Genomic DNA, 17,682 nt, shown 5'->3' with positions numbered 1-17,682 from the left:
TGTGAATGCTCCAACACTGAAAGTTTTTAAGAAGAGATTAGATAACCATCTGTCTGAAATGGTACTATAGGGTCTCCTTCTTGAGCAGGGGGTTGGACTAGAAGACCTCCAAGATCCCTTCCAACTCTCTTATTCTGTTATCCTTCCTTCCTCTTTCTCTTCCCTCTCTCTCTCCCTCCCTCCCATCCTTTCTCTTCTCTCCTTCCTTCCTTCCTTCCTTCCTTCTTCATCACTGGAGGCTTTTAAGAAGAGATTAGATAACCATTTGTCTGAAATGGTGTAGGGTTTCTTGCCTGAACAGGGGGTTGGACTAGAAGACCTCCAAGGTCCCTTCCAACTCTGTTATTCTATTCTATTCTAACTCCGCTCTTAGCCTGGCACCATCCCCTGCTTAGGGCAGAGTCAAAACATGTGCCAACATGTGCCAGGCACCAACAACTGGCAAGGCAAATCACTTATTTATTCCCCTCTTCTGGTTCAACAAAATCTTCATGATTTTTTTTTTAAAAAAACCCTTTGCTCCCACACAGTACAACTTTGGAACAGCTGAGGCTTCAGCATGTTGACAGCAATGTTTGCCAAGCTTGTGACTTCAGCATCTGTTAATACTGGGGTTTTTTTTTTCTCTCTCTCTTTCCTAGATGACAGAGGGCCGCCGGTGTCAGGTTCACCTCCTCGACGACAGGAAGTTGGAACTTCTCGTGCAGGTAATTAACTACCTCGGTATTTTTGGGGCCATGCCACGATGGTACGATGACTCCGCTCGGTGCGGCACGGTGGAAGAGATTTTTAATTTAATTAATGGAATCACTTATTAGTCCTCCCCGCTTTGCATTCAATCCTATTGGCTTGTTTATTAAATTTCTAGGCAGCCCAGCTCACTATCCAAAGAGCTTTGAGGGTTATTGTTGGGAGGAGAACTGTCGAATACGCCGACCGGACTCCCACCCAGGGATGAAATCCTACTGATTCACACCGGTTCGGGCAAACTGGTACTAATAAAAGCTAGCAGTTCGTCTGAACCGATATTTCCAACGATCAGCTATGTCGCGCAATTTATATTCTAAATCGCGTGGCACAGCTGTTCCCCCCCCTCACTATACTACTTACCTTCTTAAGCCCCCTTTTTCCATGTGCAGTGAATTTGGCGCGCACTGCGCATGCCCACGCAGTGTGTGATTGGTGTGCACTGCGTATGCGCACACAAAGCGCACGTTTACCAATGTCGTTTCAAAATAAGAGCAGGTCTTTGTGAAGACTTGAACACTATCTTGAATTTTTTTTTTTATTCCTCCCACTAGACATCCACTACTCTTCCTGGGTCTAAAATTTCATAACTGAGTTGGTGCAAAATATAGCACAAGGGGTGATATAGTAAGACTGGAAGTTATCTGCCCCTGGAATGTTCAGGTCTGACAGAGATAGAGAACCCCATAAAACAACCACCCCACTTCTCCAGCCATTGCCCTGCCTGGGAGAACATCATTGGGACTTGGGGTGAAGTATCTGCAGAATAATGTCTATGGAGAGTCTCAATCCTCCAGGTCGTGGTTGTCCCAAAGGAGCTTTTTTCAAGAGGCAACTGGACTTTCTGGTTTTTGAAGACGTTTCGCTTCTCCTCCAAGAAGCTTCTTCAGCTCTGACTGGATGGTGGGGAATGGAAGGATTTGTACTCCTTGCAGACAAAGCTGGTCCTTTGCCTCCTTTTAGAGAGTTGTTGAAGTCACCTGGAGTTTTATCTGTGTACTCAGGTCCATGTCCATTTGCACCACTCAGGTGACCCTGAGGACACAGATAAACCTCCAAGCAGCCTCAATGACCCTCTAAAAGGATGCAAATGACCATCTGTCTGAAAGGAGTATAAATCCTTCCATTCCCTCCCATCCAGTCAGAGCTGAAGAAGCTTCTTGGATCAAAAACGAAACGACTTCAAAGAAAAAAACAGAAAGTCCAGTTGCCTCTTGAAAAAGGACCTTTGGGGCTATCTGCAGAAAAGCTGATCAATTCCTTGGAATTTGTGGTGGAATGTGGTCTGGGGGTCTCAGGAGGGGCAAAGGGACATTGGAGTTTAGAATGTCTGGTAGGCAGGAAGAGGGTTTAAGATGGAACCTCCCTTGCAGTTCACAGGGTATATCTGTAATTATTACAGAGAATTGCTTTAGTCCGGCAAGAGTCTGTTTATAGGCAATATTACTTAGCGTATATGAGAACATGACAGAAGAGGAGTAAACATAAACACACAATCCACATAATGATATACAGAACATCTGCAGGAGCACAGCAGTGGCCTCCTAACTGTCTGTCCAGTTCAACTCTCCAGGCGATCCCTTCTGGCGTGGCTTCGTGCAGATCGTCTAGGGAACCAGAGAACACACATTGTGGGCAATCGTTCACAATATGTTTAATAGTTTGCATATCAGCAACACAATCACAACAAGGGGACTCTTTCCATCCCCACTGATACATGGTAGAGGCACCACTTCCAGTGTCACACCTAATTCTGTTCAATTGTGACCAGACAGAGTGAGGCAGATCAAGATGGTAAGATAAGATGAGATGAGATATGAGATTTTTTTATTTATTTATTTATATACTGCCCTTCTCCGGAGACTCAGGGCGGCTTACAATGCGTTAAGCTATAGCCTTCATCCTTTTGTATATTTATACAAAGTCAGCTTATTGCCCCCACAAACTGGGTCCTCAATTTACCTACCTTAGAAAGGATGGAAGGCTGAGTCAACCTTGAGCCTTGGCGAGATTCGAACCTGCAGTAATTGGAGGCAGCTGGAAGCTAAATACTACCTTTAACAGTAGCATTAGTCTGCTGCGCCACTCAGGCTCTCCTCATATGAGATATGAGATATGAGATGAGATAAGATGATAAGATGATAAGATGATGAGAAGATAAGATAATATAAGATATAAGACAAGACAAGTTTATTGTCATTTTTTTACTGTGAGCAAACTGGCCCACTCATCTCAAACACATACATAACACACATACATATGCTGTATACATGCATAAATATGTACCAGCACCATACATATTTATATATACATACATATATACATATGTATATATATATGTATATACATATATACATTATAACAGCCGACCTTATAGGCAACGAACTACAATAAAGGAACTACTCAGAAGTAACACCCTATGTCATTCTTGGGTCTTTTGGTGCTTGCCTTGCCTCCTGGAAAAAAGATCCTAACCCTCCTGTGATTCCTGACTTCATTGTTCTTCCAAACCAAATTACTAAGTACAGATCGCACTCCCGGGGTCTCTCTGCTCCAAGAAATCCATGTGATGATGCTGATTAAAGAAACTGATCTATTATGTGACTAGGGGGAAATTTGTATACTAATTAATTATCCCGGTTGATTTTTATTTTATTTTATTTTTGCCACAGTTTTAATGCTTCATTTAAATGCTTAAATCGTTTGCTCTTACTGAGAATATTTTAGAGTGTTTATGATGACATTCGATGCTTTATTATCGCTTATTTTTGTAAACCACTATAGAGCGTGGGTGATATGCACATTGAAATGATTGCGGTCATTATTATGATGATGATCTCCTTCCTGACCAAGTTCCAGAGTTTTGGCCAAGAGTGGTTAAGAAAAGAAACCAAGATGGCAGCTACAACAATGGAAGCCCCGCCCCTTTTTCCATTAAAGAAGGGGAAGGGCTTCAATTGGTTGTGGCCGCCATTTTGATTTTTTTAAAAAAACCCTCTTTCTGCAAATATTCATAAGAAATGACTTAAATATATTTTTGGCTTGTGGCTGAGATTCTCCTTAAAGAATATATTCTTGGCACACACAACCCTTCCTTTAATTTCAGCCAAAAATTGAAATATGCAGGCAAGACCAACAATTGAATTGTTACTTTCTCTCCATACCCTGGATGAAGGGAAGGAAGAGAATATACAATTGGTGCAGCTGTGAGAAACAAATTCCCTCCTTTGGTTGCTTGACTATTGTTACCTCGTGAACACAGTTGTGTAGGTCATTGTGTTCTTTATTGTGTAAAACGCATTTTTGAATTTACTCAGGGTGGGTCCGTTTTGCGAACGGTTTTCGGGAGGAGAGGAAGAACACTGCAGAGGAGATAATAACATAAATAATATAAAATAATGATAATACCAAACACAACCATGATGTATATTAATCAAGATTTTTTTCTACAGACTGAGGGGAACTATAGGTATCTCCCAAATAAGTTTTGCCACACTGACTGTTACAAAACCCTGAAACAGTTAATAGGAAGGATGAAAAACTAAAAATAATAATAATAATGAAAGAAACTTGGTGTAGTTAAGGAACAGGAAATGGAAGACACATAATGCTTTAATTACAGAGAGGCATAGTCGGGGTGAACAGGGTTGAATGTGAAGTCTAGGGGGAAAAATGGAAAAAAGTTAAATAGGAATTAAGTTAAAAAGTTAAATTCCTTTGAGCAGGATTTGAGTCTCAGGAAATGCATTTCAGGATTGCGATGATGATAGTCCAGCCAGAATCTTTTACAAATTACAGTAGTGGCCAAAATTGTGGAAACCTTTTTGGGAAAAGTGTATTTTTGAGCTTTGATGGCTAATAACACCACTTTTTTTTTTTGGAGTTTCAAGAGAATCCTAGTCCACTGCTGGAATGGCCTGGGAATAGCCCAGACCTTCATCCAATTGAAAATCTATGGAGCCGACTAAAGAAACTTCATTAGTCAGAAGCCACCCAGCAATAAAACCCAGTTAATAAAAGCCATCATTTAATCTTGGTTTCACATGATAACAGCTGCAGAACTCAAAGACTTGGTTGACTCCATGGGAAGACATCGTAAGGCCATCATTCATGCTAAAGGTTACTCAACTAAGTATTAACTGACATGGGGATCATTTTTGTATATCTCATTTTTTCTAAGTGTTTCACTTTTCTTCTTCATATTGTAACTGCTATTCTAAGAGCAAATCCTTCATAAAAGTTATTGCATTACATTCTTGATTAAATTATCTTTCCATTGATATATAGTTTTATGGTATATAGTTTTATAGTTTATGATAGTTTATGATAGTTTATCATATAGTTTATGATATAGTTATAGTTTATCATATAGTTTATCATATAGTTTATGATATATAGTTTTATGATATATAGTTTTATGGTACTACTCCAATATTGCCAGTTTTCCAAATGGCAATATTAGGAAAGAGAATGAACTCTACTTCTCTTCATTGTGCATTATTTATTTTAATTTTAATTGGATTAATTTTGCAGCCATATTTTATCTCCGGGTGTAATTTGTCTTACTGCTGTAAACTCCTGTGCCCGTTCAGATAAGTAGTGTGTTGAGTTAATTACACCTTGGGCATTGCCTCCAGGTGTTGTCAGCAGAAAAAGGCATTCGGGAATGGTTCCAGAATATTCTCTCCCCCCACCCCTTTCTAGCAATTAGGCCCAGTTTATGCAAAACAGATGCAAAATAAGATTGTCCCTTTGTGGAACAGGTCTAACGCAGCTTGAAGAGATTCAGAAAACCGAATAATGAGATTTTTGCAGGGGTGAAATGCTACCAGTTCGCACCGGTTTGGGCGAACCTGTAGTGATAAAAGCTACCAGTTCGTCTGTACCAGTATTTCCAACGATCAGCTGTGCCGCGCGATCGTCATGATCGCAGCAGGAAATCCTGCTTTCTAGCGAATCTAAATCACGCGGCACAGCTGTTCTCCCCTTCGCTGTTCTACTTACCTTGTTAAGCCTACTTTTTCCATGCACAGCGTGCGTTTGGCGCACACCATGCATGCATGGGCAGCGAACTGGTGACAAACGCAGAGGATTTCACCACTAGAATTTTGCCTTCTGCCTCGTTTTGAGGAAGGAGCAGTCTGCCAAAACTCTTCCAAATTATCAAATCTGAATCCCATCGGATTGAACAGTTCGGTCGGAATAATCAGCCTGATCAGGGGAATTATTTGGTTTCTACGAAAGCAGATAAAATTATAAAAAGGGACACGCATCTGTGGAGATTCTCGGTCATCCAGGTTGTCCCAAAGGTGTTTTTTTCCAAGAGGCAACTGGACTTTCTGGTTTTTCTTTGAAGACGTTTTGCTTCTCATCCAGGAAGCTTCTTCAGTTCTGACTGAATGGTGGAGGATGGAAGGATTTATATTCCTTGCAATCCTCTGGTCGTTAGTATTCTCTCTGAGAGTCATTGAGACCATTTGGAGGTTGATCTGTGTCCTGAGGGTCACGTGAGGGGTGCAAATAGACTGTGGAGCCTTCTTGGAACTGTTGTGAAAGGATCGTGTTGTAGACTGGAGGTAGATGATGTCATATCCCTCCCCCTCTGTTGAGGGAGGGCTGTTCAATTTTGACAGAGAAGAGAGGATTGACCCATTCTCCAAAGCACAACTGAGGGCAGGACAAGAAGCAATGGGTGGAAGCTTGTTAAAGAGAGATCTAACCGAGAACTAAGGAGACGTTTTCTGACAGTGAGAACAATTAATCAACGGAAGAGGTTGTGGGTGCCCCATCATTGGAGGTTTTCAAGAAGAGCGGACAACCATTTGACCAGAACAGTATAAGGTCTCCTGACTTGAGCCAGGGGGTTGGACTAGAAGACCTCTGAGGTCCCTTCCATGGTTCTATGTTCTAATTTGTTCTAGAAGATTACTTTTGGCCTGATTCTGGAGATAATTCAGAATTCTCCTAGTCAGCAATTTATACTATGGTAGTCGTATCTAAAGGGACGCAGCCGCTCAGTGGCTAAGATGCTGAGCTTGTCGATTGAAAGGTCGGCAGTTCAGCGGTTCAAATCCCGAGTGCCGCATAACGGGGTGAGCTCCCGTGACTTGTCCCAGCTTCTGCCAACCTAGCAGTTTGAAAGCAGGTAAAAAAGGCAAGTAGAAAAATAGGGACCACCTTTGGTGGGAAGGGAACAGCGTTCCGTGCGCCTTTGGCGTTGAGTCATGCCGGCCACATGACCACGGAGACGTCTTCGGACAGCGCTGGCTCTTCGGCTTTGAAATGGAGATGAGCACCGCCCCCTAGAGTCAGGAACGACTAGCACACATGTGCATGGGAAACCTTTACCTTTACCTTTTACCTTAGTCATATCTATACTTAGCTTAAAGCTTATTAATGATTTTTAGTGGGGTTTTTTAAAGTGATTCATTATGCTTCACAATTTCATAAGGATGAGTTGGAAAACTGCAATCTCAATATTTTAGATTTCCTTCTTTCCTGGTTCATGTTTTGTTTACCTTTGTAGCCTTTCAATCTTTTCCTGGGTCTATTATCTCTCTTCTTGCTTAATATTCTTTTCTTTAAAATGTTTAATTAAAGAGAGAGAGAGAGAGAGAGAGAGAGATACAGAGATATATACACACCGTATATATAACCCCTGTAGCAAGACAATGCTACCAAAAAGAATCCAATAGAATTCAGAATTTTATTTCATTTAAAAACAAATCATTTTATTAATGAACTGCATATTGCGCACGGAAGAAAAATAAGTCATGTGGACATTATAACAAAAGGAAGTGTTTGAAAGAAGCAAAATATACAGGGCACGAATTCTGAGCTTCATAGAGATAGATAGGAGTTCTGCAGAAAAAAATTAGTGGAGTTTAGCCATATTTCATTATAATGAATCATGGCTAATCTATATTAATAGCTGATTTGTTCATATATGGCTAATAAGATTGGTTCAGCAGATAATTGCAGCCGAAGCCTGCATTGTTATCTTTCCAGTGCTGAAGACTACGTCTTAGCTACTGTGAGATTTTTGAATATTTCTGAAGGATTTCCTGTTGTTCTGATTGATACATGTGCTGCAGTCTCCTGATCCATTGTAAAATCTTGGGGTGGGGACACAATTGCTTCCAAGTATTGTCTCCCCTGGTTGCAGAGTTGTAGAGCCAAGGAGGAGCACAGTGTGTACAAAGATGACCTTGGAGAAATTGTAGTGACAGTGACAAAATATGATTAAGCCTTGAAAATAAAGAAAGCATTAGATAAGGAACTCGGGCTTACTCTGCCTTAGCTCCCTGGAGTTTAAGAGCACGGAGGGGGAAGAAATACAGATTCCACCCTACTCCACCCCCGGATTTTCTTACTACTTCCTATAAAAATTAGAGCTTCGTTCATTCTTGAGTCTGTTTCCTGTTGACACATAAAACCAAAAGATAATACACACAATGAAATTCTCCCAGTGGGTGTGATCGAACAACTGATCAGTCTCTTTGTTTACAATTTTTTAAAAAACAACATTATTTTTCCACTAGGATTCCCCACCCCCACCCCCCAAGATGGTAATCTAGTAGAATTGTTCCAACTCATTCAGGATCTGTTATACTCTGACCGTTTAAGAAATATATATATAAAATATATCCAAGATGTCTTGGGTGGGAAGAATGATTCTTCGAGATATTTTGAAGGTGAAATTTTTCATATCCATCCTGCCATTAAGACCAAGCTTAGATCTGCTCGATTCCAGCCACTTTGGACAAACCAATGGGCCTTATGCGTTGCAGTTAAATTTCAGACACTGAAAACTGTCTTGACTTCAATTGTCAAAAGAAATTGTGGCCTAATTAAATCTCTGTAATCTCTCAGGAGCTTCGTTGGTTGGTTGGTTGGTTGGATGAATGAATGAATGAATGAATGAATGAATGAATGAATGAATGAACGAACAAATATATATGGTCACTCGATTCACACGTAGATGACTACAAGGCAGTTGTGAAATCCAATTTTTTTTACTACCGGTTCTGTGGGCGTGGCGTGGTGGGCGTGGTGTGGCTTGGTGGGCATGGCAGGGGAAGGATACTGCAAAATCTCCATTCCCACCCCACTCCAGAGGAAGGATACTTCAAAATCCCCATTCCCTCCCCACTTCAGGGGAAGAATACTGCAAAATCCCCATTCCCTCCCCACTTCAGGGGAAGGATACTGCAAAATCCCCATTCCCTCCCTACTCCAGGGGAAGGATATTGCAAAATCTCCCTTTCCACCCCACTCTGGGATCAGCCAGAGGTGGTATTTGCTGGTTCTCCAAACTACTCAAAATTTCCGCTACCGGTTCTCCAGAACCTGTCAGAACCTGCTGGATTTCACCCCTGCTACAAGGGGCTTACAACATTAAAAATCACAACATAAAACCCCATAAATCCACCAACTCTGCTCCCCATGGCAGCAGCAACATAATCATATCAACAATTTCATGGATGCCATCTTCATTTGAGATCCCCAGGCCCTACTGATAAAACCATATCTTCAGGGCCTTTCAGAAGAACAACAGGATGGGGGCCAACCATACCTCTGGGGTAATGATGTTCCATAGAGAAGAGGCCACCACCAAGAAGACCCCTTTCCATGGTCCCAACAGGTGTGCATCCTTAATTGATGGGACCCGTAACATACCCAGCCTTTCCATCCTGGTCAGCCAGGTGGATGTAATAGGAGAGAGACGGTCCTTCAACTAGCTTGTTCCCCAAGCAATGTAGGGGCTTGCCATCCACTTCACTGTCTGTTTCATAAGTTGAGGATGCCATGAACAGTGATATGATCATCTCACAAGTGAGTCAATTTCAGAAAGGTAACTTGAGATCTTGACCTCAGTTCCTTAGGCTTTTGGAAGGGAGAACTTTATTTGATTCAATCCAAACCAATCATCCCTTTTAGTTTGGGGAGAAGCTCCCTGAGGATGGGCTCCAACGTGAGTCCAAAGCTTGGAAGACAAAATCTGTTTCTTGTCCTGCCTTCAGGGGCTTTGGAGAATAGCTTGACCCCCTCTTCTTTGGGGCAGCCCCTACTGCATCTTGTTGGATAGATTATTGCAATAACGTGAAAAGCTTCTAGGAGTTCAGAGAAAGATACTCAAGAGTTATGCACCTTATGCTAGTTTATTTGCCTACTTATCCACCAACTCATTTTTAGGATCAAGAAAACACTTGGAGCCCAAATTTTTTTTAAAGTTTTTTCTTTTCTTTTCATACAAATATTTCATCTTTCATTAAACAGTGTGTTGTCTAAGTACAAATTTTTTTGTGCAATAACCATTAAGATTTACAACCATTTTCATTCTTTTTATCTATTCTTAGATTAATATTAATATATAACATACCTATTATTGTAACATTTCTCTTCTTAGCTTATTTGACTTTGTAATACATTTTCAATATTCCCCTCCTCTGTTTTTGCAGAAATGAATAGATTAACACTTGCAATTAAAGGAAAGGAAGAAGCTGACTTATTATAGTACTGTATATGGGAGTTATTTTATCAATGGCTAGAGAATAAATATGAAAATTAGAAATAAAACCGGAGACCAAATATTTGAAGAGGCCCTTTCACGCAGCAACTTATTTTTTATTTATTATTGAATTATCATTATCCTGCCAAGATTGTCCTTAGCAATTACATCTGATAAGAAGGGGAAATGGTTTTTAATAGCAGCAGTGCTCCAGTTATGAAATGCTGCTTCTTTGAAGGACTGATTGACATCCTCATTGCAATTCGTTTTTTTCCAGTTCCCAAGTAATTTTTTTAAAAAATTACCACCGTTTTGAGCATGTGGGAGGGAGCGTATTGCATCCCTTTCGCCTTTCAGCTCCAATCCAGGAGCCCTCAAGCAGTCGCATTCACGGCAAACCATTTTATACCAAATTTAAATTTTTGCTGATAAAGAAATACAAGGAGACTAGTATAGATCTATTTCAAGCTATTTAGCTCTCATCAGCTAGCCATACCCTTACTCGGATTTGAACTTGGGCTGCCTGCATGCTGCCTGCATGTTGTATTAACCTCTGAGCCACAAGTTCTCCTCCCTTCATCAGCTCCTCCCTTCATCAGCTGAGCCAGGGGAGAGATTAAGTGATATATATATATATATTCTCAGGTTTTCGCGGGTGTTTGTATGTAGGTCTTTGGTTATTCGGGTCTTCTCCCATGTAAAATTGGAAGTGTCTTGGTGACGTTTCGACGAAGTCTCATTCTTCATCTTCAGGCTGGTGTTTTCAGCTTCGTGCTTCTAGGAGCAAGGAGTTCTTCTAGGAGCAATTGCTCCTGGAAGCACGAAGCCGAGAACACCAGCCTGAAGATGACGAATGAGACTTCGTCGAAACGTCGCCAAGACACTTCCAATTTTACGTGGGAGAAGACCTGAATAACCAAAGACCTACATATATATATATCTCAGTGGTGGGTTTCAAAATTTTTTACTACTGGTTCTGTGGGTGTGGCTTGGTGGGCGTAGCATGGTTTGGTGAGTGTGGCATGGCTTGGTGGGCGTGGCAGGGGAAGGTTACTGCAAAATCCCCATTTTGCGGCTTCCCAGGCGGCTTCCCACAAGGAAAGTCGATGCAAGAAACCCGTCAGATTGGGTGTGACTCACTCAACATCTGCTTTGCTTAGCAACGGAAAATCCGTCCCTAATTGTGGCGCGAAGGTGAAGGCTTATCTGTACACAGTTAGAATTCCTTCCAATTTTGCTTTTCTTTTCATGAGAGGTTTTTATAATCAGAAGGACTCTCCTCGGTTTAACAGTTTCATCCACAGGCAAAATCATCTTTTGGAGTAAATTCCACTTTAAAAACACACAATTTCTGAGCAGAGAAACAAAGGAAATTGCCTTGGAGCCTCAGTGAAAGCTGCAACCGTCTTTCTAATATATGACCGAATGGATGTTATTAGCCGTGTTTGGAATAGATAGAGAGCAGAGCATTATTTTGGAAAAGCAGCTTCTATAGAGGGAGACAAATCAAATTGACATTAACTGGGGTGAGAGACGGGTGTTTTCAGGCCGAGATATAAAACCCCGGAACCTGCTGTGAAATAGTCCTTGTATCTAGAAATATTCCTATTATAACTTCAATTTACTTTCCAGGGCTGAAAATAGCCCATTCCCCTTTTCTCTGACAGGAACCTAATTAAAACAGCTTGTAAACCACAGAAAAGTGTGATTCCACTTTCTCTTTTTCCCATATTCGCCCCTCTCGCTTTGTTTGCAGCCAGACATGTTCAAATATTCCTTTCAGGCTGCATTTAAGTTTATTTTTTTTTGAGTCTTATAACTCTCGGGCGTCTTATCCATCCAGCACCCACCGAAAGCCTCAGGGATTTTGGGTTTTTTCTGCTATGAATTCTTTGCCGATGTCTCTAGTCTTATAAAGCCTTTTTTTTCCCCCTCATGTTTCTTCAGCTGGGGGCCATAATGAAAAAGGAGCCTTAAAACGCAGCGCATAAATCTACTCTGAATAACCAGCCATGGAAACCCGAGCTTTTATTTTCCCCCGTTGCCAAGGCTGCCATTTGCAATTTAGCATCGCTCTCGAAAGGGGTCCTTGGAGATTTGCAGAATCCAGCTCCCCTCCCGCCCCCCTCCCCTTAGTTAAACTTTCTTTCCTCTGATCCATCGGGGGCAGGGTGGTGGTTTGGCTTCCAATACTGGTAAGTCCTCGACCTACGACCACAACTGAGCCCCTCAATTTCTGTTGGCTCGGAGAGACAGTTGTGGAAATGGGTTTTGCTCCGTTTTATGACTTTTCTTGCCACCGTTGTTAAGGGAACCGCTCAGAAGTGGTATTCAGCCGGTTCAGACCGGTTTGCCCGAACTGGTAGCAGAAATCTCAGGTCTGGCTCTATGCCATCCTATTTAGGCACATTTTTGAGGTTGGGCGTATGCATAGAAGGTGTGTGTGCGTGCGAGCATGGAAGGCCAGGCACATGCATGGAAGGCAGGCACACGTCACAAAGGGGGGCAACTGTCGTAAATATGAGTCTGTTGCCAAGTGTCATGTGACCACAGAAATGCTGCTATGGTTGTAATTATGAGAAATGTTCCTAAGTCATTTTTTTTCAATGCCATTGTAACTTCAAACGGTCACTAAACGAACTGTTGTAAATGGACAACTGCCTGTATGGCCTTTACCCCACATGCCCACTGCCAGGAGACAACACAGAGCGAATGCCTCTGGGTGGGGCGTCATTTGGGCCTCATACAAGATGTAGCACAAGGGTCTCCAACCTTGGCAACTTTAAGACTTGTGGACTTCCAACTCCCAGAGCAAAGCTGGCTGAGGAATTCTGGGAGTTGAAGTCCACAAGTCTTAAAGTTGCCAAGGTTGGAGACCCCGGATCTGTCATGTCAATGGCAGGGGCTTTTCTTAACTGCTTGGATGGAGAAGGAGACCTTGGCATCAGAACAGGGTCACCTCTAAAAATACGCAGGACTTGCATGGCCTTATTGTGAGGAGCAGGAGATGGACTCACCCTGTTCTCAAGTTCATTTCCCCATCTTTTGCCCTCACAAAGAGCCTTTCAGAGCAACTGGGTGTAAACAGATTAGATAATCCCTCTGGACTCATCCAGCTGTGTGACCACTACCCAACGGAATGTCCTGGGTGTCAAATCTTTCGGTTCTTCGGTTGCACACAGACCGTGCTTTCTGCGGAGTGAGTATCCTTAGATTAAGCCATGCCAGAAGTCCAATTAATCCCGTTCAAACGAGGGGAGAGAGACAGAGAGAGAGATCTTTGGGTAGGGAAATATATTCTTCCATTGAGCTAATCTAGGAGAGCAGAAGGAATGGTCCAGGAATCACAAGCCTCTCCATCAGAATTCTTCTCAGATGGATGGAACTAAATGTTCAGCCCCTTTCTTTAGACAGACAGACAGACGGACAGGCAGACAGACAGACAAATATAGATGGATATATGATAGTAGGATAGAAGTGGATAGATGAATGATAGAAGAATGGATGGATAGGTAGGTAGGTAGATAGATGATAGATAGATAGATAGATAGATAGATAGATAGATAGACAGACAGACAGACAGACAGACAGACAGACAGACAGACAGACAGACAGATATGGATAGATAGATGAAAGATAGATAGTGATAGATGGATAGATAGATAGATAAATATAGATAGATAGATGAATAATAGATAGGGATAGATAGAGATAGATAGATAGATAGATAGATAGATAGATAGATAGATAGATAAGAATAGATAGATGAATGATAGATAGTTGTGTGTGTGTGTGTGAGAGAGAGAGAGAGAGAGAGAGAGAGATGGATAGATATGGATATAGATGGATAAATATGGATATATAAATGATAGATGGATAGAGATAGATAGATAAATAGATAAATGATAGATGGATAGAGAGACAGACAGACAAACAGACAGACAGACAAAAAATCCATGGAAATTGTGAGTTTCAGGACTAAGGAAAGTGGTATTAAATGAAATCTTTTTCATTGCTCTTATAGCTTTCTCTTAAACTGTTGCAAAAGCAGATTTTTTTAAAAAAAATTGAAAGCACTATTACAACACTAATTATTTTTTTAAAAAAACATATCTTCACAATCACATAGCACTTCACAATCGTTAGTTTGGTAATTTCAGTTCACGTGCTTGTAATCTTCAGTTGCATTTTGTTAATTTATTCCTGTTACTTTCTCTCTCTCCCTCTCTCTCTCTCTCTCTCGGTGCAGAATTGTATTGTAGCTGACAGTTGTACGTGAAGCTGTAAATTTTGATTTGAAAGGGCTGTGTTTTATCTATTTTACGGGGCTAAATTTAAATTTTTTATATTTGTTGCAAGACACCTGTTCCTTGATTCAGGCAGCTGCTTCTTGGCACAAATTAAGAGGACGTGAGAAGAAAAGTTCATTCATAGTGTTGTGGCTCCGTTGCCTGAGCCTGGGCTATTGACAGATGCAGACTCTGAGAGTGAGGGAGAGGAGTTGGCAAGGCCTCCCTCTCCAGGACCCTCCTCTCTGGCAATGCCTCCGGAGGACACCGAAGGCCAAGAGATAGGCCCAGAGCCAAGCACGTCCCCGCAGCCACAGGTGGACAGTGACGAAGGAGATAAGTGCTGGCTGGATCCTCGACAGCGGCGCAGGGAGAAGCATGCGCAGCGGAGGGGAAGGTGTGCCAGAGATTAGCTGAGTCACTGGACCACACCCCACAAGGTATAAATGTGGGTGTGGTGGCCGGTTCAGTTTGTGACGAGCAAAAACTAGAAATAATCCATGATCTCTACGTTACTGCACTTCTGCCTGCCTTGTCGGACTGCATTTGGACTAATCCTTGTATTGCTGAAACTTTGCCTGCTTTAATGCTTGCAGTCTAATCTTTGTTTTGTGTGAGTAAAGTCTGAATTGGCAGCTAGCCACTGGGTTGCTGACAGCTTTATCTTCAAAGACTTTGTCATGTGGCTTATTAACTCCGGGCCGTCTGTGGGGGTGCGCGTGTGGGACGGGGACAGAACACATAGGTTGCATATAGGTTTCTTTCACGCCTGTAGAAAATCTGCTTTTCTCAGACAGTTAATAATTTTAATTTTCTTCTCCGAGATGTTCCTTAGATACTGCAATACCTGGCGTGTATTTAAGACTGTTGCAATATCCCGAAGTTGTGTGATTACCTTTTGCAAACTTCCCAGCCAGCTTCTGTCAAACAATGGTTTAATTTGCTTAAGGCTGATTGGCTTAATGGCCAGATGTTTCACTTTACTGCAGGGAATCCGCTTAATAATGGTGGCCAAACGGTCATAAAATCAAATGCGACTCACTTAACAACCGTTTTACCTAGCAGTGGAAGTTCTGTTCTCGATTATGTCATAAGTTGAGGAATATCTGTAATGAGCTGTTAGGGTTCCCGTCCTTCTGATATCTTCCTCCTTTGGTGTTTATCTTTGGCAGCCTAGATTAATTACTAACGAGCCATCTGATCTATCTAACTCTAATTACCATGCCGGTTATTACATCCCTTTAAATCTTGGATATTTTGCCCGTTGAGCTGTTGATTTTATTTGAGAGATGAAGAAAGGAGGAGTATTTTTCTTCTTTAAAAATTAGATTCTCCCACTCCCAACCATCAGTCCTTTAATTCCAATATTAACCTAGAAGTATTTGAAGCTTTCTCATCTGGGTTACAACCAGTGGTGGGATTTAAATAATTTAATTTTAACCGGTTCTCTGGCAGGGTAGGTGTGGCTGGGTGGTCATGTGCCTGGGTGGGTGTGGCCAACACAACGGTACTCATCATACTCAGCCCCACCTCCCAGCCACTCACCTCAAAGGCAGAGGTGGGACTAAGCAATTCTGACCAGTTCAGACTAATTCCACTTATGGCTGGCCCTTCCCCTGCCCATTTTTCAGGCGGTTTTTCAGGCTGTTTTGGGGGCATTTTTCAGCCATTTTCAGGCCTGAAAAACAGCCCAAAAAACGGGCTGAAAAATGGGCGGGGGTGGGGCTAGCCAGCAGTGGGATTGGCCGGTTCGCCGAACTGGGCAGAATTTTAACAACTGATTCTCCCGAACTGCTCTAAACCGGCTGAATCCCCCCTTTGGTTACAACACACTGCATGGCTTGTTACAGATGTTCATTGGATTGGCGCTAAGGAGGCACTTCTTCTTTTAAGAAGAAGACCGGACAGCCGTTTATATGAAATGGTGTAGGGTCTCCTGCTTGAGCAGAGGGCTGGACTAGAAGACCTCTGAGGCCCCTTCCGACTCTGTAATTCCGTTAAGGAATTGTGTTGCCTTGTTTTTGATTCATTTTTGGTGATCTTAGAAAGCTGTGCATGGGAATTGATTTTAAGAGCTGGATCTATGGCAGGTTTCAAGTGAGGGCAATCGAAGATGGGAAGGAGGAAAGAAGAAAAGGATTTTCATGGAAACTCAGAAGAATGTTCCCCTCTGTTTGGAGAACCCATTTAACTGTCCCGGGAGCTAATATATATCACTTCCTTTCAATAGCTATGTTGCTAATGTATGCCATATGTTAATACCTTTCTTCTTTGTGATTTGTGGAGCTGTTGCCGTTCCCTTTTCCTCTTGTAACCTAGAAATTTGGCACAGGCTGGACAGATTTATGGGCCTCTTTTGGCATAAATCTGGAGGCCAACCTTTTTGGTCATGACAAAGGGGCTCCTGGACCCAACGAGACTCAGCTCCACATTCTCCAAAGTCTTTGAGTTGTCAAGATGGGCTTTCACAAAGAAGCTTTGTGTCCCTCCTACCTTGGGAAGCACTCAAGATGTGTGATGTGTGAGCAAGGGCAAGAATGAGAGAGGTAGGCTGGGTTTGGGGGGAAAGCCATGGAGATGAGCAATTGGCAATCTCAGGAGGGAAGGAGGGGATGATAGAGAGAGGGAGGGAGGGAGGGAGAGAAGAGAAAGAGACACAGAGAGAGAGTTAATAGAAAGCTGAGAGAGGGGGGAGGGTAGGTAGAGAGACAGATGATAGGGAGATAGTTGGGTAAGTAGATGATAGACAGACAGACAGATAGACAGACAGACAGACAGACAGACAGATAGATAGACAGATAGATAGAGATGGATGAAAGAGAAGAGAGAGAAAGAGAGAAAGAAGGAAAAAGAAAGAAAAAGAAAGAAAGGAGGGAGGGAGGAAAGAGAAAGAAAGGGAAGGAGGGAGGGAGAAAGAAAGAAAGAGAAAGAAAGAGGGAGGGAGGGATAGAGGGAGGGAGGAAAGAAAGAAAGTGAGGGCGGAAGGAAGGAAGGAAAGGGAGGAAGGAAGGAAGGGAGAGAGAGGGAGGGAGAAAGAAAGAGGGGAGGAAGGAAGGAAGGAAAAGAGAAAGAAAGAGAGGAGAGAGAAGGACGGAAGTAAGGAAGGAAAGGAGAAAGAAAGGAAGGAAGGAAGGA

At 42.2% G+C, this 17,682-nt stretch overlaps 1 protein-coding gene across 16 annotated transcripts in view; it reads left to right on the top strand.

The window, feature by feature from the left end:
- Positions 1-17,682, top strand: part of FRMD4A (FERM domain containing 4A) — a 363,743-nt gene that overhangs the window by 222,078 nt on the left and 123,983 nt on the right. For all 16 annotated transcript variants that reach the window (XM_060694938.2, XM_060694939.2, XM_087874356.1 and 13 more), the window contains exon 2: positions 642-707. In XM_060694938.2, coding sequence (XP_060550921.1) covers positions 642-707 — 66 coding nt within the window. The remainder of the gene's footprint in view (positions 1-641; positions 708-17,682) is intronic.

This window comes from Pantherophis guttatus, chromosome 7 (assembly GCF_059756535.1).
Source record: "Pantherophis guttatus breed Tessera chromosome 7, ASM5975653v1, whole genome shotgun sequence".
Classification (NCBI taxonomy): Eukaryota; Metazoa; Chordata; class Lepidosauria; order Squamata; family Colubridae; genus Pantherophis; species Pantherophis guttatus.
Note: the sequence above shows the minus strand (reverse complement) of the source record. Positions and strands in the feature narration are given on the sequence as shown.